The sequence below is a fragment of the Heptranchias perlo genome, chromosome 29 (assembly GCF_035084215.1).
Source record: "Heptranchias perlo isolate sHepPer1 chromosome 29, sHepPer1.hap1, whole genome shotgun sequence".
NCBI lineage: Eukaryota > Metazoa > Chordata > Chondrichthyes > Hexanchiformes > Hexanchidae > Heptranchias > Heptranchias perlo.
Genome location: NC_090353.1, coordinates 25649502 through 25668021, shown reverse-complemented (window position 1 = coordinate 25668021; position 18520 = coordinate 25649502). Strand labels below are relative to the sequence as shown.

The 18520-nt window shown below is 40.1% G+C and overlaps 1 protein-coding gene across 2 annotated transcripts in view; it reads left to right on the top strand.

Moving 5' to 3' along the window:
- Nucleotides 1-18520, top strand: part of LOC137299531 (protein strawberry notch homolog 2-like) — a 160728-nt gene that overhangs the window by 105508 nt on the left and 36700 nt on the right. For both annotated transcript variants that reach the window (XM_067968340.1, XM_067968341.1), the window contains 7 exons: nt 229-364; nt 3263-3368; nt 8385-8538; nt 10531-10707; nt 11843-11940; nt 14919-15001; nt 17842-18051. In XM_067968340.1, coding sequence (XP_067824441.1) covers nt 229-364; nt 3263-3368; nt 8385-8538; nt 10531-10707; nt 11843-11940; nt 14919-15001; nt 17842-18051 — 964 coding nt within the window. The remainder of the gene's footprint in view (nt 1-228; nt 365-3262; nt 3369-8384; nt 8539-10530; nt 10708-11842; nt 11941-14918; nt 15002-17841; nt 18052-18520) is intronic.

Sequence of the window (18520 nt, the reverse complement as noted above, 5' to 3'; positions counted from 1 at the left end):
TCTCATTCTATTTGTGGGGTCTTGTGCAGAACGACTGCCTGTTTACCTACCTAGATAACATAATCACTGCACTTCAGATTATTTCACTGAAGTTTTTTGAGGCTTTTCTAAGATATATGACAAGGTTCTAAATAAATGCAAATCCTCTCTTCCTTCTGTCTTTCTGATCATGAAAACAATAATCCTTTAGGATTTTTTGGATTTTCCTTGACTGTTTTTGCCTCTTAGATTGTATTTGATGAATGTCACAAAGCAAAAAATGTCTGCGTGAATGGCAGTACCAAATCCACCAAAACAGGCCTGGCTGTCCTAGAGCTGCAAAATAGACTACCATATGCACGAGTTGTCTATGCCAGTGCCACAGGTATGAATATATTCCTTACAAACCAGTTGTTTCTTTTTGAGTGTGTTAGACACTGAATGCAATGTATTGGTGGAAATAAGTTATGTTATTAGCACATAAAGAATTTTTGGTATCATCTTTAATAGGACTATTCCTCCTTCCTAAAAGAATTATTTTACCTATGGGTTGACATTTGCTCAATGATCTTAAATGGATCTAACAAGGTAATAATCCCATCGCGACTGGGCTATTCATTGTTCAGAATTATATACCAACATTGTACAGCATTTTACAGCACCGAAACATAATAATACATTGGGAATGTTAATTCTGTTTGTGTATGCAAATTTACACCCCAAATCAATTAAAATGGAGTTATTAAATTAATTTATTCCAGCAGATTATGACCGTTATGTAATCCATGGATTTTATGTTCCTGTTACTATTTAAATAATTAAATGGACAGGATTTCTTTACAGGAATTATTAACAGTAGAACTGATTATAATGTGATTCTACTGTTGGCAACCTGTAAACTATTGTGGAATACTTTCCAAAAGTGAGCTTCAAACGTATTTCACCCCCAAAAAAGTGAAAAGCAGAGAATCACTAATCATACCTAAAAATGAGGTGCCAATTGATGAAGCTACAACACAGGACTACATGCATGCTAAGCAGCGGAAGCAGCATGCCATAGACAGAGCTAAGCGATCCCACAACCAACGGATCAGATCAAAGCGCTGCAGTCCTGCCACATCCCGGATGATCCATCACGACCTCCTCCCGATATCCCCACCATCACAGAAGCCAGTCTTCAGCCAATTCGATTCACTCCACGTGATATCAAGAAACGGCTGAGTGCACTGGATACAGCAAAGGCTATGGGCCCTGACAACATCCCGGCTGTAGTGCTGAAGACTTGTGCTCCAAAACTAGCCGCGCTTCTAGCCAAACTGTTCCAGTACAGCTACAACACTGGCATCTACCCGACAAAGTGGAAAATTGCCCAGGTATGTCCTGTCCACAAAAAGCAGGACAAATCCAATCCAGCTAATTACCGCCCCATCAATCTACTTTCAATCATCAGTAAAGTGATGAAAGGTGTTTGTCGACAGTGCTAGCAAGCGGAACTCACTCACCAATAACCTGCTCACCGATGCTCAGTTTGGGTTCTGCCAGGACCACTCGGCTCCAGACCTCATTGCAGCCTTGGTCCAAACATGGACAAAAGAGCTGAATTCCAGAGGTGAGGTGAGAGTGACTGCCCTTGACATCAAGGCAGCATTTGACCAAGTGTGGCATCAAGGAGCCCAAGTAAAATTGAAGTCAATGGGAATCAGGGCGTAAACTCTTCGGTGGCTGGAGTCATACCTAGCACAAAGGAAGATGGTTGTTGGCGGCCATTCATCTTAGCCCCAGGATATCGCTGCAGGAGTTCCTTAGGGCAGTGTCCTAGGCCCAACCATCTTCAGCTGCTTTATCAATAACCTTCCCTCCATCATAAGGTCAGAAGTGGGGATGTTCGCTGATGATTGCACAGTGTTCAGTTCCATTCGCAACCCCTCAGATAATGAAGCAGTCCGTGCCGCATGCAGCAAGACCTGGACAACATCCAGGCTAGGGCTGATAAGTGGCAAGTAACATTCGCGCCAGACAAGTGCCAGGCAATGACCATCTCCAACAAGAGAGAGTCTAATTACCTCCCCTTGACATTCAACGGCATTACCATCGCCGAATCCCCCACCATCAACATCCTGGGGGTCGCCATTGACCAGAAATTTAACTGGACCAGCCATATAAATACTGTGGCTACAAGAGCAGGTCAGAGTCTGGGTATTCTGCCACAAGCGACCCACCTCCTGACTCAAAGCCTTTCCACCATCTACAAGGCACAAGTCAGGAGTGTGATGGAATACGCTCCACTTTCCTGGATGAGTGCATCTCCAACAACACTCAAGAAGCTCGACACCATCCAGGACAAAGCAGCCTGCTTGATTGGCACCCCGTCCACCACCTTAAACATTCACTGCCTTCACCACCGGCGCACAGTGGCTGCAGTGTGTACCATCCACAGGATGCACTGCAGCAACTCGCCAAGGCTTCTTCGACAGCACCTCCCAAACCCACGACCTCTACCACCTCGAAGGACAAGAGCGGCAGACACATGGGAACAACACCACCTGCACGTTCCCCTCCAAGTCACACACCATCCCGACTTGGAAATATATCGCCGTTCCTTCATCGTCACTGGGTCAAAATCCTGGAACTCCCTTCCTAACAGCACTGTGGGAGAACCTTCACCACACGGACTGCTGCGGTTCAAGAAGGCGGCTCACCACCACCTTCTGAAGGGCAATTAGGGATGGACAATAAATGCCGGTCTCGCCAGCGACGCCCACATCCCATGAACGATTAAAAAAATATCTGGTTGAGCAGTATCCCACTGTTGTTGTGATATAAATGTAAACTTGATAAATGAATGAAAGAAACTGCTCTCAAGTCACCAGTATTTTCTAGGGCACTGTAAATGAGGCATTTATAGTTTGAAATTACCTGAGGAATTTTTGTATGAATGTGTTAATACAAATTTTTTGTTCTCTACTTCAACATCTCATGATAAAATTGCATTCACCTTAGACACAAAATTATCAGCAACAAGACATAGCTGGTACTTTTAGGAATTAAGTCTTTTATTCACTATTGCCAGAATTACACTTTTTGAAAATGTTTGAATATTGATTATCAAATTATTCTCCACTCCTTCACATTAAGTTTTAAAATATTTTTGGCTTTATATGTTGTTATGCACTACAGATTAGAGAAAGATGGCAACCTTTCACTTCATGTGTCTGGAATTATTTGATAGTGAAATGTTTCTAACAACATTGCTTCAAATACTTTTTATTTTAAATTTATATAGGTGCCTCAGAACCAAAGAACATGGCCTACATGTGCCGTTTAGGTATTTGGGGAGAAGGCACACCCTTTCGCCAGTTTGAGGATTTTCTTCATGCTATTGAGAAACGGTGAGTCTAGATTTAAACCTTAAAGCACAGCATTAAATACTAAAGCTTAGAAACTACTGTTGGTAAAGCTAACAGTTGATTGCTTAAAGAGGTGTTAATCCATTTAAAATAAATTAGGTAATACCTGGATCAGAATAATGAACATAGGAATGTCATATAAATGGGTTAAATATTTGTCCCCTAATAACCACCACAGCAGTTTCAAGGCTGAAATACTTAATTGTACTTAATTCTACTTATGATAGATCAGGTAATTTTCACACCAAATTTCATTCAGCGTTCTGAGAACAGTTTGGAAGAAGTACTAAATTAAACTACTGCTGATTAAAACACAGAGGGGGTGAAATCGGTCTTTGGCAATAGCACAAGACAGACAATAGAGAATCAGCAGCCTGTTTTACACCCTACCCCATTTTCTTTTCGGGGAAAGGAAAATCGGGCGAAGTGTATAATGGGCTGCCGATTCACTATTCCTCATTTTGCACTATCGCCGAAGACCAATTTCATACTTGAAAATACTGATCTTCTACAAGTGAGGAGTATAGTGGAACATTCTTCATTCACCTGAATGGATACAGCTGCAAGAACACTCAAGAGGCTTAACACAATCCGGGACAGAGCAATTTGCTTGATCATTTTGAGTGCTATTGCACTCAGTATCCACCCCCTATATCTCTAGTGCATTGTGGCTACAGTACATACTATCTGCAGATTGCATTGCAATCACCCAGTTTATTTCAACAGCACCTCTTTCCTCTACCACCGAGAAGGACAAAAGCAGCAATGTTATGGGAGCACCATCACCTCCAAGTCCCATCTTAACATAGACATATATCACCATTCCTTCATCATCGCTGAGTCAATATCCTGGATTTCCCTACTTAACACCATCATGGGAGCAGCACAAGAACTTTTGCAGCAGTTCAAGGGGAGGGGCCACCACCACCTAAGGAAATCTAAGGACAGGCAATAACTGTTTCTTTGGCCGCATCATCCACATCCCGAGCACAAATCAAATAAAATTCTCCCTTGTGATTTTACGTTTACCAGAAATTAATTTGACCATGCTGCTAGCTATACAGTGCTGTCATTTACTGCATAAAAAGTCCAACTATAACCTGGTGTTGTAAGATTCCTTACATTTGTCCACCCCAGTCCACCACCGGCATCTCCACATCACATTTACTGCATACTTTGTGATTCAGCAGTTTGAATTTTCAGGACCTCGTCCACATCCTGATCTGCAATCGGAATTGAAATCATAATTGTCCTGCTCCAAAACTTTTTAGGGAAATTCAAACTCCCCACCGTCCAGCACCACCGTATTCCAGATTTCAACGTCGATTGAAAGTTGGAATTTTTTTTTAAATTGACAAAACATCATAAATAAAAACAGAAAATGCTTAGCAGATCAGGCGGTATCTGTGGAGAGAGAAACAGAGTTAACGTTTCAGGTCGATGACCTTTCAGCAGAACATCATAGTGTTTAAATGTTCATTTCTGAATATGAATTCTGTTTGATGTGGGAGACAGCATGCTGGTGCAGTAGGACTGATTTCCAATACACTGCACCAGAGTGATCAGATGCAGATTGGCATCCTGTATTTCTCACATTCTGTTTTACTCATTTAGCTGTGACATTCAGTGGGGAGAACCCTCTACTAATCTCTTGGGTATTGTGGCTCTCATGATAGAGGAGACTAGAGGAAAGTGTTTCCTAAAAATAAAATTGTGGTTGTAAAGATGCAACAAGCACATTGTGCTAGGTGATAAAGAAGTACATTGGTACTCATGGAGGAGTTTGGTTGTGTTATGAATGAAGTCATACAATGCATTATCTTGTACTTTGCCTAAGTTTAATGTGAATCATGGGCAAGAAAACAATTGGCATTTGGACAGTTGACAGTTGGAAGTGACAGTTTGAAATTGCACAGTCCTTATTCTAGCAATCTACAATCAATTCTATTCCATGTTTTTAAATTGAATTTTCAAGTATTTAATTGCAAATACTATTCATATTTAGTGAAATCATTGTTCATTTTGATTGCAAGGTACTTGCATGAGGAGTACACTGAAACATTAGGTACCTTATTGTGGCTGTGATTGTGCTGGCAGCATTGCATTTTTGAGGGTTTAGGGCAATTAATTACAGGAGAAATTATGGTTATTCTACCTGGTGCTGTTGAATGTGGTAGCTGCCCTTACCTGATTTGGGGCAGGTCATTGCTGGTCTGCTTTCCCTCCTGGGACGTGACTTGGGTTGGCAGCATGGAGGAGGAAGCTTGTGCCTACAGGAACTTGATAAGAGATGTACAAAAAAATAATGGGAATTAAAGGTAATGCAGCCATATGGATAGAGCGATGATCAGACAGCAGAAAGCAAAGGTTAAGGGGGTATTTTTCAGAATGGAAAAGTGTGATGAGTAGTGTTCTACAGGGGTCTGTGTTTCCTGCTCTTATTTTCTAAATAGATAAATGATCTGGATTTAGCAATTGAGGGAACATCAAAATTTGCTGATGACATCAAATTGCGGGTATTGCAAATTGTATTAAGAAAGGCTGCAGGATGACATAGAAAGGCCAGTAGGATGGGCAGATGCAGCTTAATGTAGAATAATGTGAAGTAATATATTTTGGAAGTAGGAAAAGGAAATACACATTAAATGGTTAGATTTTAAATGGAGTAGAGAAGCAGAGGGCCCTTAGTGCGCAGATACATAGGTTATGAAAGGTGGCAACGCATGCAGGTTAGGCCATAAAAAAGATACACAAATCCTTGGTTTTGTATTAGAGACGTAGAATACAAAAGTGAGGAGGTAATGGTGAATTTGTACAAGACTTTAGGCCACAGTTAAAGTATTGTGTACAGTTTGAGGCATCCCATTGTAGGAAGGATATAAAAGTACCAGAAAAGGTTCAGCGTAGATACACGAGGATGTTACCAGGAATGAGGAGTTGCAGTTATGATAGATACTTGAGAAGTTACAGCTTTTGTTTTACTAGAGTTGAAGAGGTTGAGTGGTGACCTGATAGAAGTCTTCAAGATTATGAAGGTTTATGATAAGGTGAATAGTGATAAATTGTGTCTATTGGTTGGCGAGACAGTAACAAGAGAGCATAAATTTAAGTTCATCACAAAAAGAATTAATGGGGAAGTTAGAAAAAATGGCTTTAAGAAAAAAATAAAGACATGTATTTATATAGCACCTTTCACAACCTCTGGACATCCCAAAGCACTTTACAGCTAATGAATTACTTTTGAAGTATAGCCACTGTTGTACACAGTTGGTTGTTAGAATGTGGAATTTTATTGTTGAAGTAGAGTCTATAAAGTAGGTTTTCCGATCGTTGCAAATCGGCAGTGCATATTGGAAAATCACTGACACGCTGTTCATAGTTACTTGATAAGCACAGAGGTCTCAGAAAATTTACCCTCATAAATTTATTTAAAAGAGAATTAGAGAATTGCTTGAAAAGAGGAATACGAAAGGATATGTGGAGCGAGCAGGAGAGTGGGATTAGGTTATGTTCCTTATCTGCAAAGAAACAAAGGGCTGAATGGCATTTTTCCATGCTGTTTATATTCTATGATTCTATGAATGGGCTCCAGACAACCCCACGTAGAAGCCAAATATCACTTGTTCTGATTATGTTGTAAAAAAATAGAAAGAACTGGCATTTATATCGCACCTTTCACAACCGCAGGACGTCCCAAAGCACTTTACAGCCAATTAAGTACTTTTTGAAGTATAGTCACTGTTGTAATGTAGGAAATGTGGCCGCCAATTTCCACACAGCAAGGTCCTACAAACAGCAATGAGATAATAACCAGATAATCTGTTTGAGTGATTTGATTGAGGCATAAATATTGGCCAGGTCATTCTTCGAATAGTGCCCATGGGATCTTTTACGTCCACCTGAGAGGGAAGGCCTCAGTTTAATGTCTCATCCAAAAGATGACACCTCCGACAGTACAGTGCCCCCTCAGTACTGCACTGAAGTGTCAGCCTAGATTATGTAATTAAGTCTCTGAAGTGGGAAGTGAACGCAGAACCTTCTGACTCAGAGGCGCGAGTGCTACCACTGAGCCATAACTGATATGTCACATGGGTGTTTCAGCCACATTTTCATTGAGGGAAAGTTTATGAGCCGCCACAGTAGGGTGATGCACTTTCTTGCAGCTAGAAACAAGAGTTGGCCTAACCTGTCAGCTGTCTGTACATTTGTCTAATTTTGAAGTAGGATTAGTTTTATCTTGCTGAAAAGTCATTTTGACAAAATGCATCTTGGTTTTGAAAATGAACTTAGTCAACGAGTTATATTATTTTGTAGGAAAGAAACACTGAAACTTTCTTACAGCTTTGAAGAAGTAATTACCACCGGTTATGTCAATTACTAATAAACATATAAGCCTAAAAGTTTCACAGCCCTTGCAAAGTGGTGGAAATGTGGTAGGGCAGGAATTCTGTCTGCCTCTGTGCCTCACAGCTAATCCTGTCCCAAATAGAGGCGTCCCACCACTGCGGAAGTGGAGGTTGGAGTGGCACACTGCCGCTCTGGAAGGGGAGCCACCTGAGAACTAAATTGAGCTGAAGATAAAAGCAATTTTAAAAATATTTCAATGTTGCAGGTGATCTGCTGGGTATCTCTTCAATGGTAATCAATCCCTTTATTTAAGAGATAGCCCGAGAACAGCCCCATACATGTCCATGGTTGACCCTTGACGTAACAGGAGTGATCCTAAGACGTGCCTGCTCTCCTCCCCTCCCCCCCCACCCCACCAGAACACAGTTTGCAAGGGAGGTTACAGTTGACGGAAACCCAGTGGATCCAGGTTCCACTCCAAATTGTGCACCTATCAGAATTGCACTGCAGTTCTGTATGTAGTATTTTAATGACATTGCAAAACCATTTGCCATTCAGCCCAGCTGTACCAAATAAAATGATTGGATCTTAGATACAAAATGACACTGATTTTTAACTGACATCTTACAATTTGGATCTGTTTTTTTTTAGTGGCGTGGGTGCTATGGAAATTGTTGCTATGGATATGAAAGTTAGCGGTATGTATATTGCTAGGCAACTAAGCTTTGCTGGAGTGACATTCAGAATAGAAGAAATACCCCTTGATGAAAATTTCAAACTTGTATACAACAAAGCAGCTGTGCTGGTAAGGAGATCAACTTATTTCACCAATATTCCACTTTACTTTTGATTTTACAAACTAAGCACCTTAGAAGACATTTTTACATGTAACCTGCATGTGTAATGTGCTTTCTTGAAATGCGATTACCAAACTTTAAACCACAATGGAGATCATTTTCACCTTCACTGCATGGGTGGTAAACAAGTGGAACAGAACCAGCCCAAATTTAATTTGCAATGTAAACCGGGCGGGTTCCATAACAAGTGATCCGCTCCACCAGTTTACTGCCCAAGCAGTGAAAGTGAAAATGACCCCCTATCTGTGTGACTAGAACATAAGATAACAGTCAGAATTTCCAAGCTTGGTCATTAAGTGGAGGGAATAAAATAATCAGTCCAGTCATCCTACTTATCAGTCATGGATTAAAAAACACATTGAACTCCTGTAGCTCTGGTTGCCAATTAAGACTATGGCTGAAGTCTAGCAAATAGTACTTTGGTTCCAAAATTAATTATTTGGCATTTCAGAGCCAACCACCATTGTGGTTTCATTTTTCTTATGGGTGGGTTGTCTTTCCACTGCACCCATTGCAGTTAATGATTGATTAGTTGATCAGTGCTGTTTTCAGTTGATTATTTAATTTGTCAGCCATTACATTCATCACTGCTGGCTTCACTTCTAAGGAACAGGGCAAAACTGACAGAGGCAGAAAATGGGCTTCAATTCTGAACTGAAAGGGAGCATTTTTCTAGACATAATGGCCTAGTTTTTCCACGGGACAGGACTTCTGATTGCCTGTCGTATGCACTTCTGACCCTGGTCCATTTTCTGGGCTCAGGGTCACTGACTTGTTGGGGGCTGGTGCCAGGGCCATTAACAGCTTCGTCACAGTGCCCGTCTCAAGTGAGGGGGGAATTGCTGTACTGCCTCACTGTGATATAGGTTGGCATGTGCTGCCGGCAGAAGATCAAAAACAATTGAAAAATTTTAAAATTTTCTGTGATTGATTGCACAATGTAAACTGATAAATTAAATTTAACCCTACATTCCCCTTTGGCCCGTAGCAATGCTGAATGTAAGGGATGCGTAGGTGTCCCATGCGCCCAGTGTAGCTAGAGCACAACTGACAGAAAATATGTAGTATGGCGACATTCTGTTATTTGCCTCATTTAATACACCAGGGTATATTTGGGCCGGGTTATTATATATCCGATGTCACTTCTGCTGGAAAATCCAACCAACCTTTTTCAACACCCTGCTCAGGCTGTAGCTGTTTACCAGCATAACCAGTGCGGAGATTCAAGCCTCATACTTTTATTACCTAAAATAAATTCAGTAATTCCTTTAGAGCCCAAATTCCTGGAGTCCACAGAAGTCTAATTCACGCTAAAGTATGCAGCGGTGCTCTGGTTGGTTGTCCTCAAATGAGAGAAGTTACAGATAAAAAGTCAGGACATGTAAAACTGTAATACAAAAAGGGGAAATACTAAATGAACAGTTCCTGTTTTATTATGACTGTGAGAAACATTTTAATTGCAACAGGTTTATCTCATCATCCTCCTCAGTGGAGGAAGCAGCCAAATCTAACATATAGAAACATACAGATTATTTTTCCAGAAATCTGTAGGCGTTATGCTTAATATTTTAATTTCCTTTAGGTTACATTTAAGAACGGATGTTTGCCTGACGCTTCAAGGTGCCCACTAGCCTTTCAACTTTAAAAAAACATACAAGGACTATAATTTGTTTATTTTAAGAATAGCGTGAATTAAGAAAAACTTTATTACATTCTTTCTCAAATTCTCATAATTTCTTATGAGCAAGCAGAAATCGTTTTTTTTATAGATATTGAGTGAAAGAGTTTTATTTATTTGTTAAATGAGGTAGAAAAGAAGTTCATGTTACAGCTTCTGCCTTACAACATTTCTGAGATATAAATGCTATAGAAACTTTTTGTCACTATTTGTATATGTTTGGTTTACTCAGATGTGCCTGAAAAAGTGTTTTCTTTTTCAGTGGGCTGAAGCAATGAATATTTTCCAACATGGAGCAGACTTAATTGGTTTGGAGTCCAGGAAATCTCTTTGGGGGCAGTTTTGGTCTGCACATCAACGCTTTTTCAAGTATCTGTGTATTGCTGCCAAAGTTAGACGTTTGGTAGAAATAGGCAGGCAAGAGCAGCAGAAAGGCAAGGTGAGAGGTCACTTTCTACTTTCAAACTTTGTAGAAGACAACCTTTTATTGTTTAATGGAAATAGTATATTACTATTGACCAAATATAATTATGACACAGATATATATGACATAGTATGATCAGGCACTTTGACAGTGTTTGACATTTATTTTTGGTACACGGTTGGAATTTCTTTAAATTTAATTCAGCTCTATCTCAGTGACCCACATCAATTTCCATAAACTTGCTTCATGTCCTACTATGGGCTTTTTTTTTGCATAGCACCATCTCTGGAAAGACAGAAAAGAATCAAAACAAATGATCGGAATGTATAGTTCTGGACCATATAATGATGCCATTAAATCAATTCACTTCAAATCAACTCAACTTAAGTTTGTCATGTTATCGATATATATTGACACATTGATATATGCATATTACAGGAAATCTCACTAACACCAATGGGTTTACGGTATTGTAATTCTGCAATGTCAAACAAGTATACAAATAGATGTGATTTTCATGTCAAAAAATATGATAGTGTCACTTTCATCGGCTGTATTTTGTAAATAGCTTTCTTACCACAACATTTCCGAATAATCTTAATTTTTGTTTTGAATTTTATCAATAGTCACTGGAAGCTGAATAATGCAAGGAAGTAAAGCATGACTCCTCCTAGTCAAATCACAGATACAATCTTATGTTTTCTTCTCTCTCTATTTTTATAGGAGCAAGAGTAGGCCATTTACTCCATCAAATCTGTTCTGCCATTTAATTAGATCATGGCTGATCTGTACCTCAACTCAATTTACCTGCCTTTGCTCCATATCCTTTGATACCCTTGCCTAACAAAAATGTATTGATCTCAATCTTGAAAATTCAAATTGACTCAGCGCCCACAGCCTTTTGGGGGAGCGAGTTCCAATTTTCCACTACTCTTCATTGTTCTGCCCTCACCGGCCCTTTGGCTTCCCTGCAACCTCCACCACCATTGTAATTAGGTACCTGAAGAATAAATGTATGAAATTGGAATGACTAGTCCCCTTGCCTAAAGTACTGACTCTGGGAGGATGGGACAAAAAGAAGTGGCTATAATAGGGAAGAGGCAACGACTACACATTTACTCAATAGCACTTTACTGTCTGTTCATTCCAGTGTATTGTCATCGGACTGCAGTCCACAGGTGAGGCTCGGACACGAGAAGTACTTGATGAGAATGACGGCCACCTTAACCAATTTGTATCTGCTGCAGTGTAAGTAAAGATGTCATTGCCATTTCAAAAGCTTCAACCAAACGACTGTTGAATAGTAAAATTAAATGGCTTAAGTCTGTGAATTGTTGTAACTATGCAGTTACATCTTTGACATAGTTTCAAGAAGTTAAAATTGTAAAAGAATATTATGCTTTTATTAAAAAATCCAGATATTTCCACTTTAAAGCATTTAAAAATCTAATTTCAACAATTTTGGCCGTGAGAAATGTATAACATTTTCATAACTATACCTGTTTATTAAAGGACACTGGCCCCATCTGCAAAGGGGGCTGCTCATTTAAGAAAAATCTTCAAGGGTCCGGGCAACAATCCTGGCCAGGACCCCTTGGTGGGGTCCACTGCCATTGGTTGGTCAGCCGGTACGCCTGGTCTTATCAGGCATACCAGAAACAATCGCCGTCAGGGCAGGAGCTTGACATTCATGGTCTTCATCCCCCATCCCCCTCCGCAACATTGATGACCTTATAAGGGGTGGGTTGAAGCTCCGTGCCCCACAAGACCATTGAGGAAACTTGGGCGCAAGGCCAGGGCCTGGCATAACTGGGTTCCGGAATAGTTTCCGGCTGTTTCAGCAGCCTCCTGCTGAAGTTACAGCAGGGGTTCACCAGAATTGGCTGCATGCCCACTCTCTTCATCAAAATTGCTTGACTGGCTCTTTTTTGTTTATCAAAGAAGAGCTGTGCATCATTTTTATTCCAATTTTGTCACATTTAGTGATAACTATGAGACCTTTGAATATAATTTGTGTGTTATATTGTGTTTGCAAAAAATAAAAAAGCGGTTTGCCAAATACATTTTTTAAAGAAACAGCAAACTAGTGTATTTTATTACATTGACTTGTTGCCATAGAATTTTGAAAATTACCAAATCTTTTCCTGTTATTTTCTACATAAGGTAATCAATGTTATTTTTGTCATCTAAAATCTGCTTAATGTTGAAACATTGGTTTAGGTTAAAGTACTAAATTTAGCCATGATGAGTCTCTTGTGTAACATGCAGTTATACATATTAACATGTAAATAGCTCTGACCTTTGCATTACCATTTACATAAATAGCTTTGAACTTTTAAGTTTACATGAATATAAATAGCCGTGACCTTTGCATTAATCCTTTAAGATCAGAGTATTGAGAATTTGGTAGTTGCATGTAGTTACAAAAATGTAAAGTTATATGCTTAGACTGCAATCTGATTGCCCTGAATTTACCACCTGGTGTGGTACTGTGTTATAAAGACCAGGAAGGTCCTAAATTTGATTCCTGGTCTGTATTGAATTTGCTGATATTATGCAGATCAGCAGTGGGTCACTATAATTGACTTCAGAATACTGAGCTGCAGAGGTGAAAATTCAGCCAGGATTTCCATTTCTGATCACTATCCAGTCACCTCCTGCTTAAAAGTGGATGTGAGCAAAGAACAGGATCAGAGTCAACTGTGATGTCCCCCACAGCCAGATAGCCTTCCACCATCACTCTCTAAGCTCACCCATGAAAAATGGCCACCTAGTCGTGATACTGGATATCTGCTGGTACCCAGGGAACTGTATCAAATCAAGAGTCTCTCTCTTCAGGATAGCAGCCAAGAAAATTGGGATGAAAAATTTAAAATACTCAATAATTGATTCTCCACATACTAAAGGGTAAGATTGACTAAAACCCTGGTGAAATGGCGTAAACAAATGTTCACACCTTTTCTCTGAGACGTCTGCCGATCTTCCACTAAGGTTATGGCAGGAGATCTGAAGAACTCCTGTGGAAATTGCAGACCTGAGTTTCTAGTCTTACCTGGGTCATTTGAGAGGCAGTCATCAAGCCAAAACTAGAGCCAGAAAAAAATAATTTTTTGTCACAATGGCTGTTGTTTGTATTTTACCTACCATCACAAGTCTGACTCTTTGGATCAACAGACTACCTGCCGGTAGGTAAGTATAATGTGTGCTTTCCAAGTTATACATACAGCACACACTGACCCCTCAGCGATCTTCTGACATGCAAATCCTCACAGCTTATGTGCAGACAGCGTGTTGTACAGTAAGTACATGTGTCTGCGCATGCACATATGAGATAATGCTTAAGTCTGAGAGGAAGCTGCAGCATGTGATGTGCCTAGCCAGTATAATCTATCTGCTGCAATTGAGCATATTAAATAATATCACCCCCAAGATGCAAAGCTGATGCCACGAGATAAGTATCACTGCAGCATAAAAGTTGCTTTACATTGGAAGAAAACTATGCCAGAAATTGTACTTTTGAACCTACCCAGTGGCACAGTTGGCAAATATCTGCCTACTAAATAGAAGGTTGCAGGTTTGAGTCTCATGGATGATGAGAGGGAATTTCTTCACTCAGAGGGTTGTGAATCTTTGGAATTCTCTACCCCAGAGGGTTGTGGATGCTGAGTCATTGAGTATATTCAAGGCTGAGATCGATAGATTTTTGGACTCTAGGGGAATCAAATGATATGGGGATTGGGTGGGAAAGTGGAGTTGAGGCCAAAGATGGCGGAGCAGGCTCAAGGGGCCGTATGGCCTACTCCTGCTCCTATTTCTTATGTTCTTATGATCAGTACTCAAATCATCTCAGGAGTGAGTTTCATCGTTTGGTGTTGAGCGGCTGACGGATTCTGTTACATAGTTCAGGTGAAGGAAAGCGGGTACTGTTAGCATTCCTCCTATTGGCAGGTTATATGTGAGTGCACTTCATAGATTGTTCCTGCTTGACTAAGGAACTTGAAAGGAACAAGTGAGGGAACTTTTAAATTTTATTTAAAATGCAATAACTGTGTGACAGTTCGCACATTTCACCATGACCTTATTTTCTGTATTTTGAAAATAACATGGCACATTATATGCTTTTGTAATAACAACAACATTTTATAAATTAATTTTAAGAAGGAATATAATACTTTAAACGTTTAAAAGTCTGAGTAGGTGGATTAAATTTTGCATTTTACTTACAGAGGTGTCCTTAAGTCACTAATTCAGAAGCACTTTCCTTCAACAAAGAGAAAGAAAGAAAAAGGAACTGGGACAAAAAGGAAACGTAAGATGACATTGCAGATAAAGATTACTTTTGAATAAATAAAAGTATTGATCAAGCAATTTTGTGACATTTCAATGGTTCTTTGCACATTATCTATTCAGTAACAACCTACTTTCCAATAAAACATGGACAGGGAGTTTGGCCCCTAAGTTATTGAGACTGGAGAGAACGGAAAGGCTGATTTTTGCCACAGCAGGGGGCCTGGTTTTAGGGCAATTATGCCAGGATTGCACCCTGTTTGTTCTGGCCTTTTAAGTTCCAGTAGGGGGAAATGTGACCGGATATTCTGCCTACACCCCTTATGTCAAAGGGTTGTATCATTGGAATTCCAATACTACCCCAGGAAAGTCTCCCCTTTGCTGCTATGAAAGGCCTCAGCAAAACTCACGCCAGCAGAAAGCTCTCTGAAGCCCCGAACATTTAGTAGAATAAGGAAATCAATCACCTTGTCTGGAAGCAGTATGGTTCCTTGAGCTGAAGACTGCATAAACAAGATGTTTTTCTTCGGCCTGTGGGCCTTGGGTGGCCTCAGGCTGGGGTGGCTGTGGGCGAGTCTACCTTACAGGGGAGGATCAAGTTGAGGCAAGCACTGTTGGTGCACCCTTGCAGGCGCCAGCAACCCACACTGGCCATGCAAACAAACCCGTCCCAGGATTTGAGACAAAAGTCTTTGGATGGGGCTAGGGCGGGCAGTGTTCTGCTCTGCCACATTTACACTGGCAAAGTAGCATCCCCAAGAATTTCGCGACTTTCATTTTTATAATGGTAGAGTTATATAGCATGATCATAATTTGAAATGAATGATTAAATTAAAAACAAACAGGTAGATGATCTTTAGAGGATACACAGCAGGACTTGAAAGCTTACTAAATAAGAAACCACTGAATGATATTAGCTACAAAACTCACAAACATGAGTTTCACAGGCCTGACTGATCTGGAGATGAAATTACTCTTACCGCTTAAGCAGAGCATTAAATGAGAATTGAAAGTTTTGCCCAGTGCACTCACAGGAGTGCCAACTTTGCTCTGTGAACTTTCTGGAAGCTTAGATGTGTGAGGGTGTACTAACAAAATGCACAACTGAGTGGTTAATTTAGAAAGTGGGAAATCAGTGCTTAACAACCGAAAAACCATTATCACAAGGACGGGACATTAATTCTGTTCGATCTTGACAGCAGTTTTGGAAATGTGAGCACAAATGCCTTAATGCCGCATTAATGTTAACATACCAGATTAATAAACATTAATGTGCAGTAAGCATGTGCGCTAGCTCTAACGTACAGAATACTATCACCTCAGTTTGTTTTTTTGTAAACCGCGGAGTCTAATTATGAATACATATGACGTGACTCATCTTGCTAGTTTTCTTTCTTTTAAAGATTGAGAGGCGTACTAATGCGTGCTTTGTGATGCAGTTTCTGTACTGTGATGTGGTTATGTGTGTGAGTTCACTGTGGAGGTGGGCAGGCTGATATGTTGATTGTGCAGCAGTAGAAAATAGTGGGTAATTTTTTTCCGTAACAAAAGTGGACATTACAGCAAAGATTAAGGCCCCGAAATTACTTTGAGATACTGGCGTACAAACACTAAATGCATTCATTTAAAATCCTTCTTTTCGCTAATTTACCTGAGGCATTAAACCATTTAAGATAACTAGGTAAAACACCTCCTCTAATATGGTGGAGAAAGGATTTTCAGAGGCAGCATTCATACAGTATAATCATAAATATTTGTAATTGCTCAAAAACACTGGCAGAAGTGAGGACAATTTACAAATCTGTTAGCTGACGACAATTCATACTATCACTAGCAACGTATAGATAACTGTCCCATTTTCCATCATTGTGATCCTTCACATTACGAAGAATAAAGATTGAATACTGTAAATGCAGATTTTTTTTTTGTGTAAGTTGAGCTGTGTTCCCTTTAATTTCTATGTAGCACTGATATAATCACTTTTTAAAAATTGCTTTGAAATAAAAGTGGTAACTTCTGCAGGTATGCTTGCTTAACCACTCCTAATATATCAGACCCTAAGTAATGCTTCAAAAGTATTTTTACATGTAATGTAAGGGTACTTTTATTGCCTGACATTAGGGCCTAGAAATTGGATCTCACAGCACCCATTTTTACACCCACAACCCAAGCAGGGAAAGTGCCGAATGCCAAATTGGTTAGGGTGCATGCCTGAGACCAGCATTAGGCCCATTTCCTATACAAATCCAGGGTCTACTGCCGGTTTCAGGCCCCTTTCCCATATTTGATCACGACTGACCACACAGTCCTTAAAGGGACCGCTGGAGGCTGCCACAAAATGATTAAATTTTTTAAAATGTACTTACCTGAATGTGGAGCCAAGAAGATCAGGAGTGCTTCTCCTGGCTCTACATTGAAACTGCCAGCCACTGCTCACCGACTTCTCCCTCCCGATCTCCTCCACCACCCCCCCCCACCCCACCCACCGCTTCCCGGACTCACTATGGGCCTGGGGCCAGCGTTGCTTGTTCCTTGTTCATTCCCAGTTTATCTTGTTCCTTGTTCATTCTTAGTTTTGCACATCATTACAGACTTTCCAACATTCATACCTTAACCTATAATGGTGAAAATACCATTTCTTCAGCCAGAAATTTTACAGATATATCATGCTTCAGAGTTCTTTGTAGAGTGGAGAGGATTACATGCATGTGTGAAGGCAGATAGATCAGTGGAGGTTACCTTCAGTACATTAAATTAAATGTTTTTCTGTTATTTTTAAGTACTATTTTTATATTACTTAAAATAACATTTGTGTGCCATTAGTATTTTTGACCTGTTTCCTTTTTAAATACTTTCCCACAGGAAAGCAACGGGGTCGGCCCTTGAAACATTTAAAAAGTGTTCCAGAGTACGTATGTTTGTTGAAAAGCAGTGACGACAGCAGCTGTGATTCTGACCTTGATACTGACAGTGATCTGAACTCATCACCTGCATCTGCCATGGAGCTATCTGAAGAGGCTGATGTCATTGCTTTGGATCCTCCCATAAATGGTTTTCAATCCACGGAAAAAGGTACCATCTAATATAATGATTTGAACGGCACAGCTTGTTGGAACTCATTGGTAGAACACGAGTTTATGCCCTTGCTTTTCCATACATTGCATTGTGTGTTTGTCAAAGGGTAAAGGGCAGGCACTTCACCACTGGGAAGGAGGAAGGAAGAGTTATGCCAGGCCACTACTGAATATTTTATCACAGTTAAGCAGCACTGGTAGTTCACCATCCTGCCTCTTTGACTGAGTTATAATGAGCAACATGGTAAGAACTAAGGAGAAAAAAATATAGAGTAACTTTAAAAAATTATGATTCATAGAGCCCTCTGAATCCAGTGGTTTTAGAGAAGTAATAACCTTAGAAACACTGTGGATTGATCTGGTCACATGTATTATGCAGCCAGGTCAATCAACAGAATCTAGGCTTTTCAATAAAATGAAAAACCTTTCTTTTAAACAAAAAAAACTCCCACTTCCAGGATGATCAG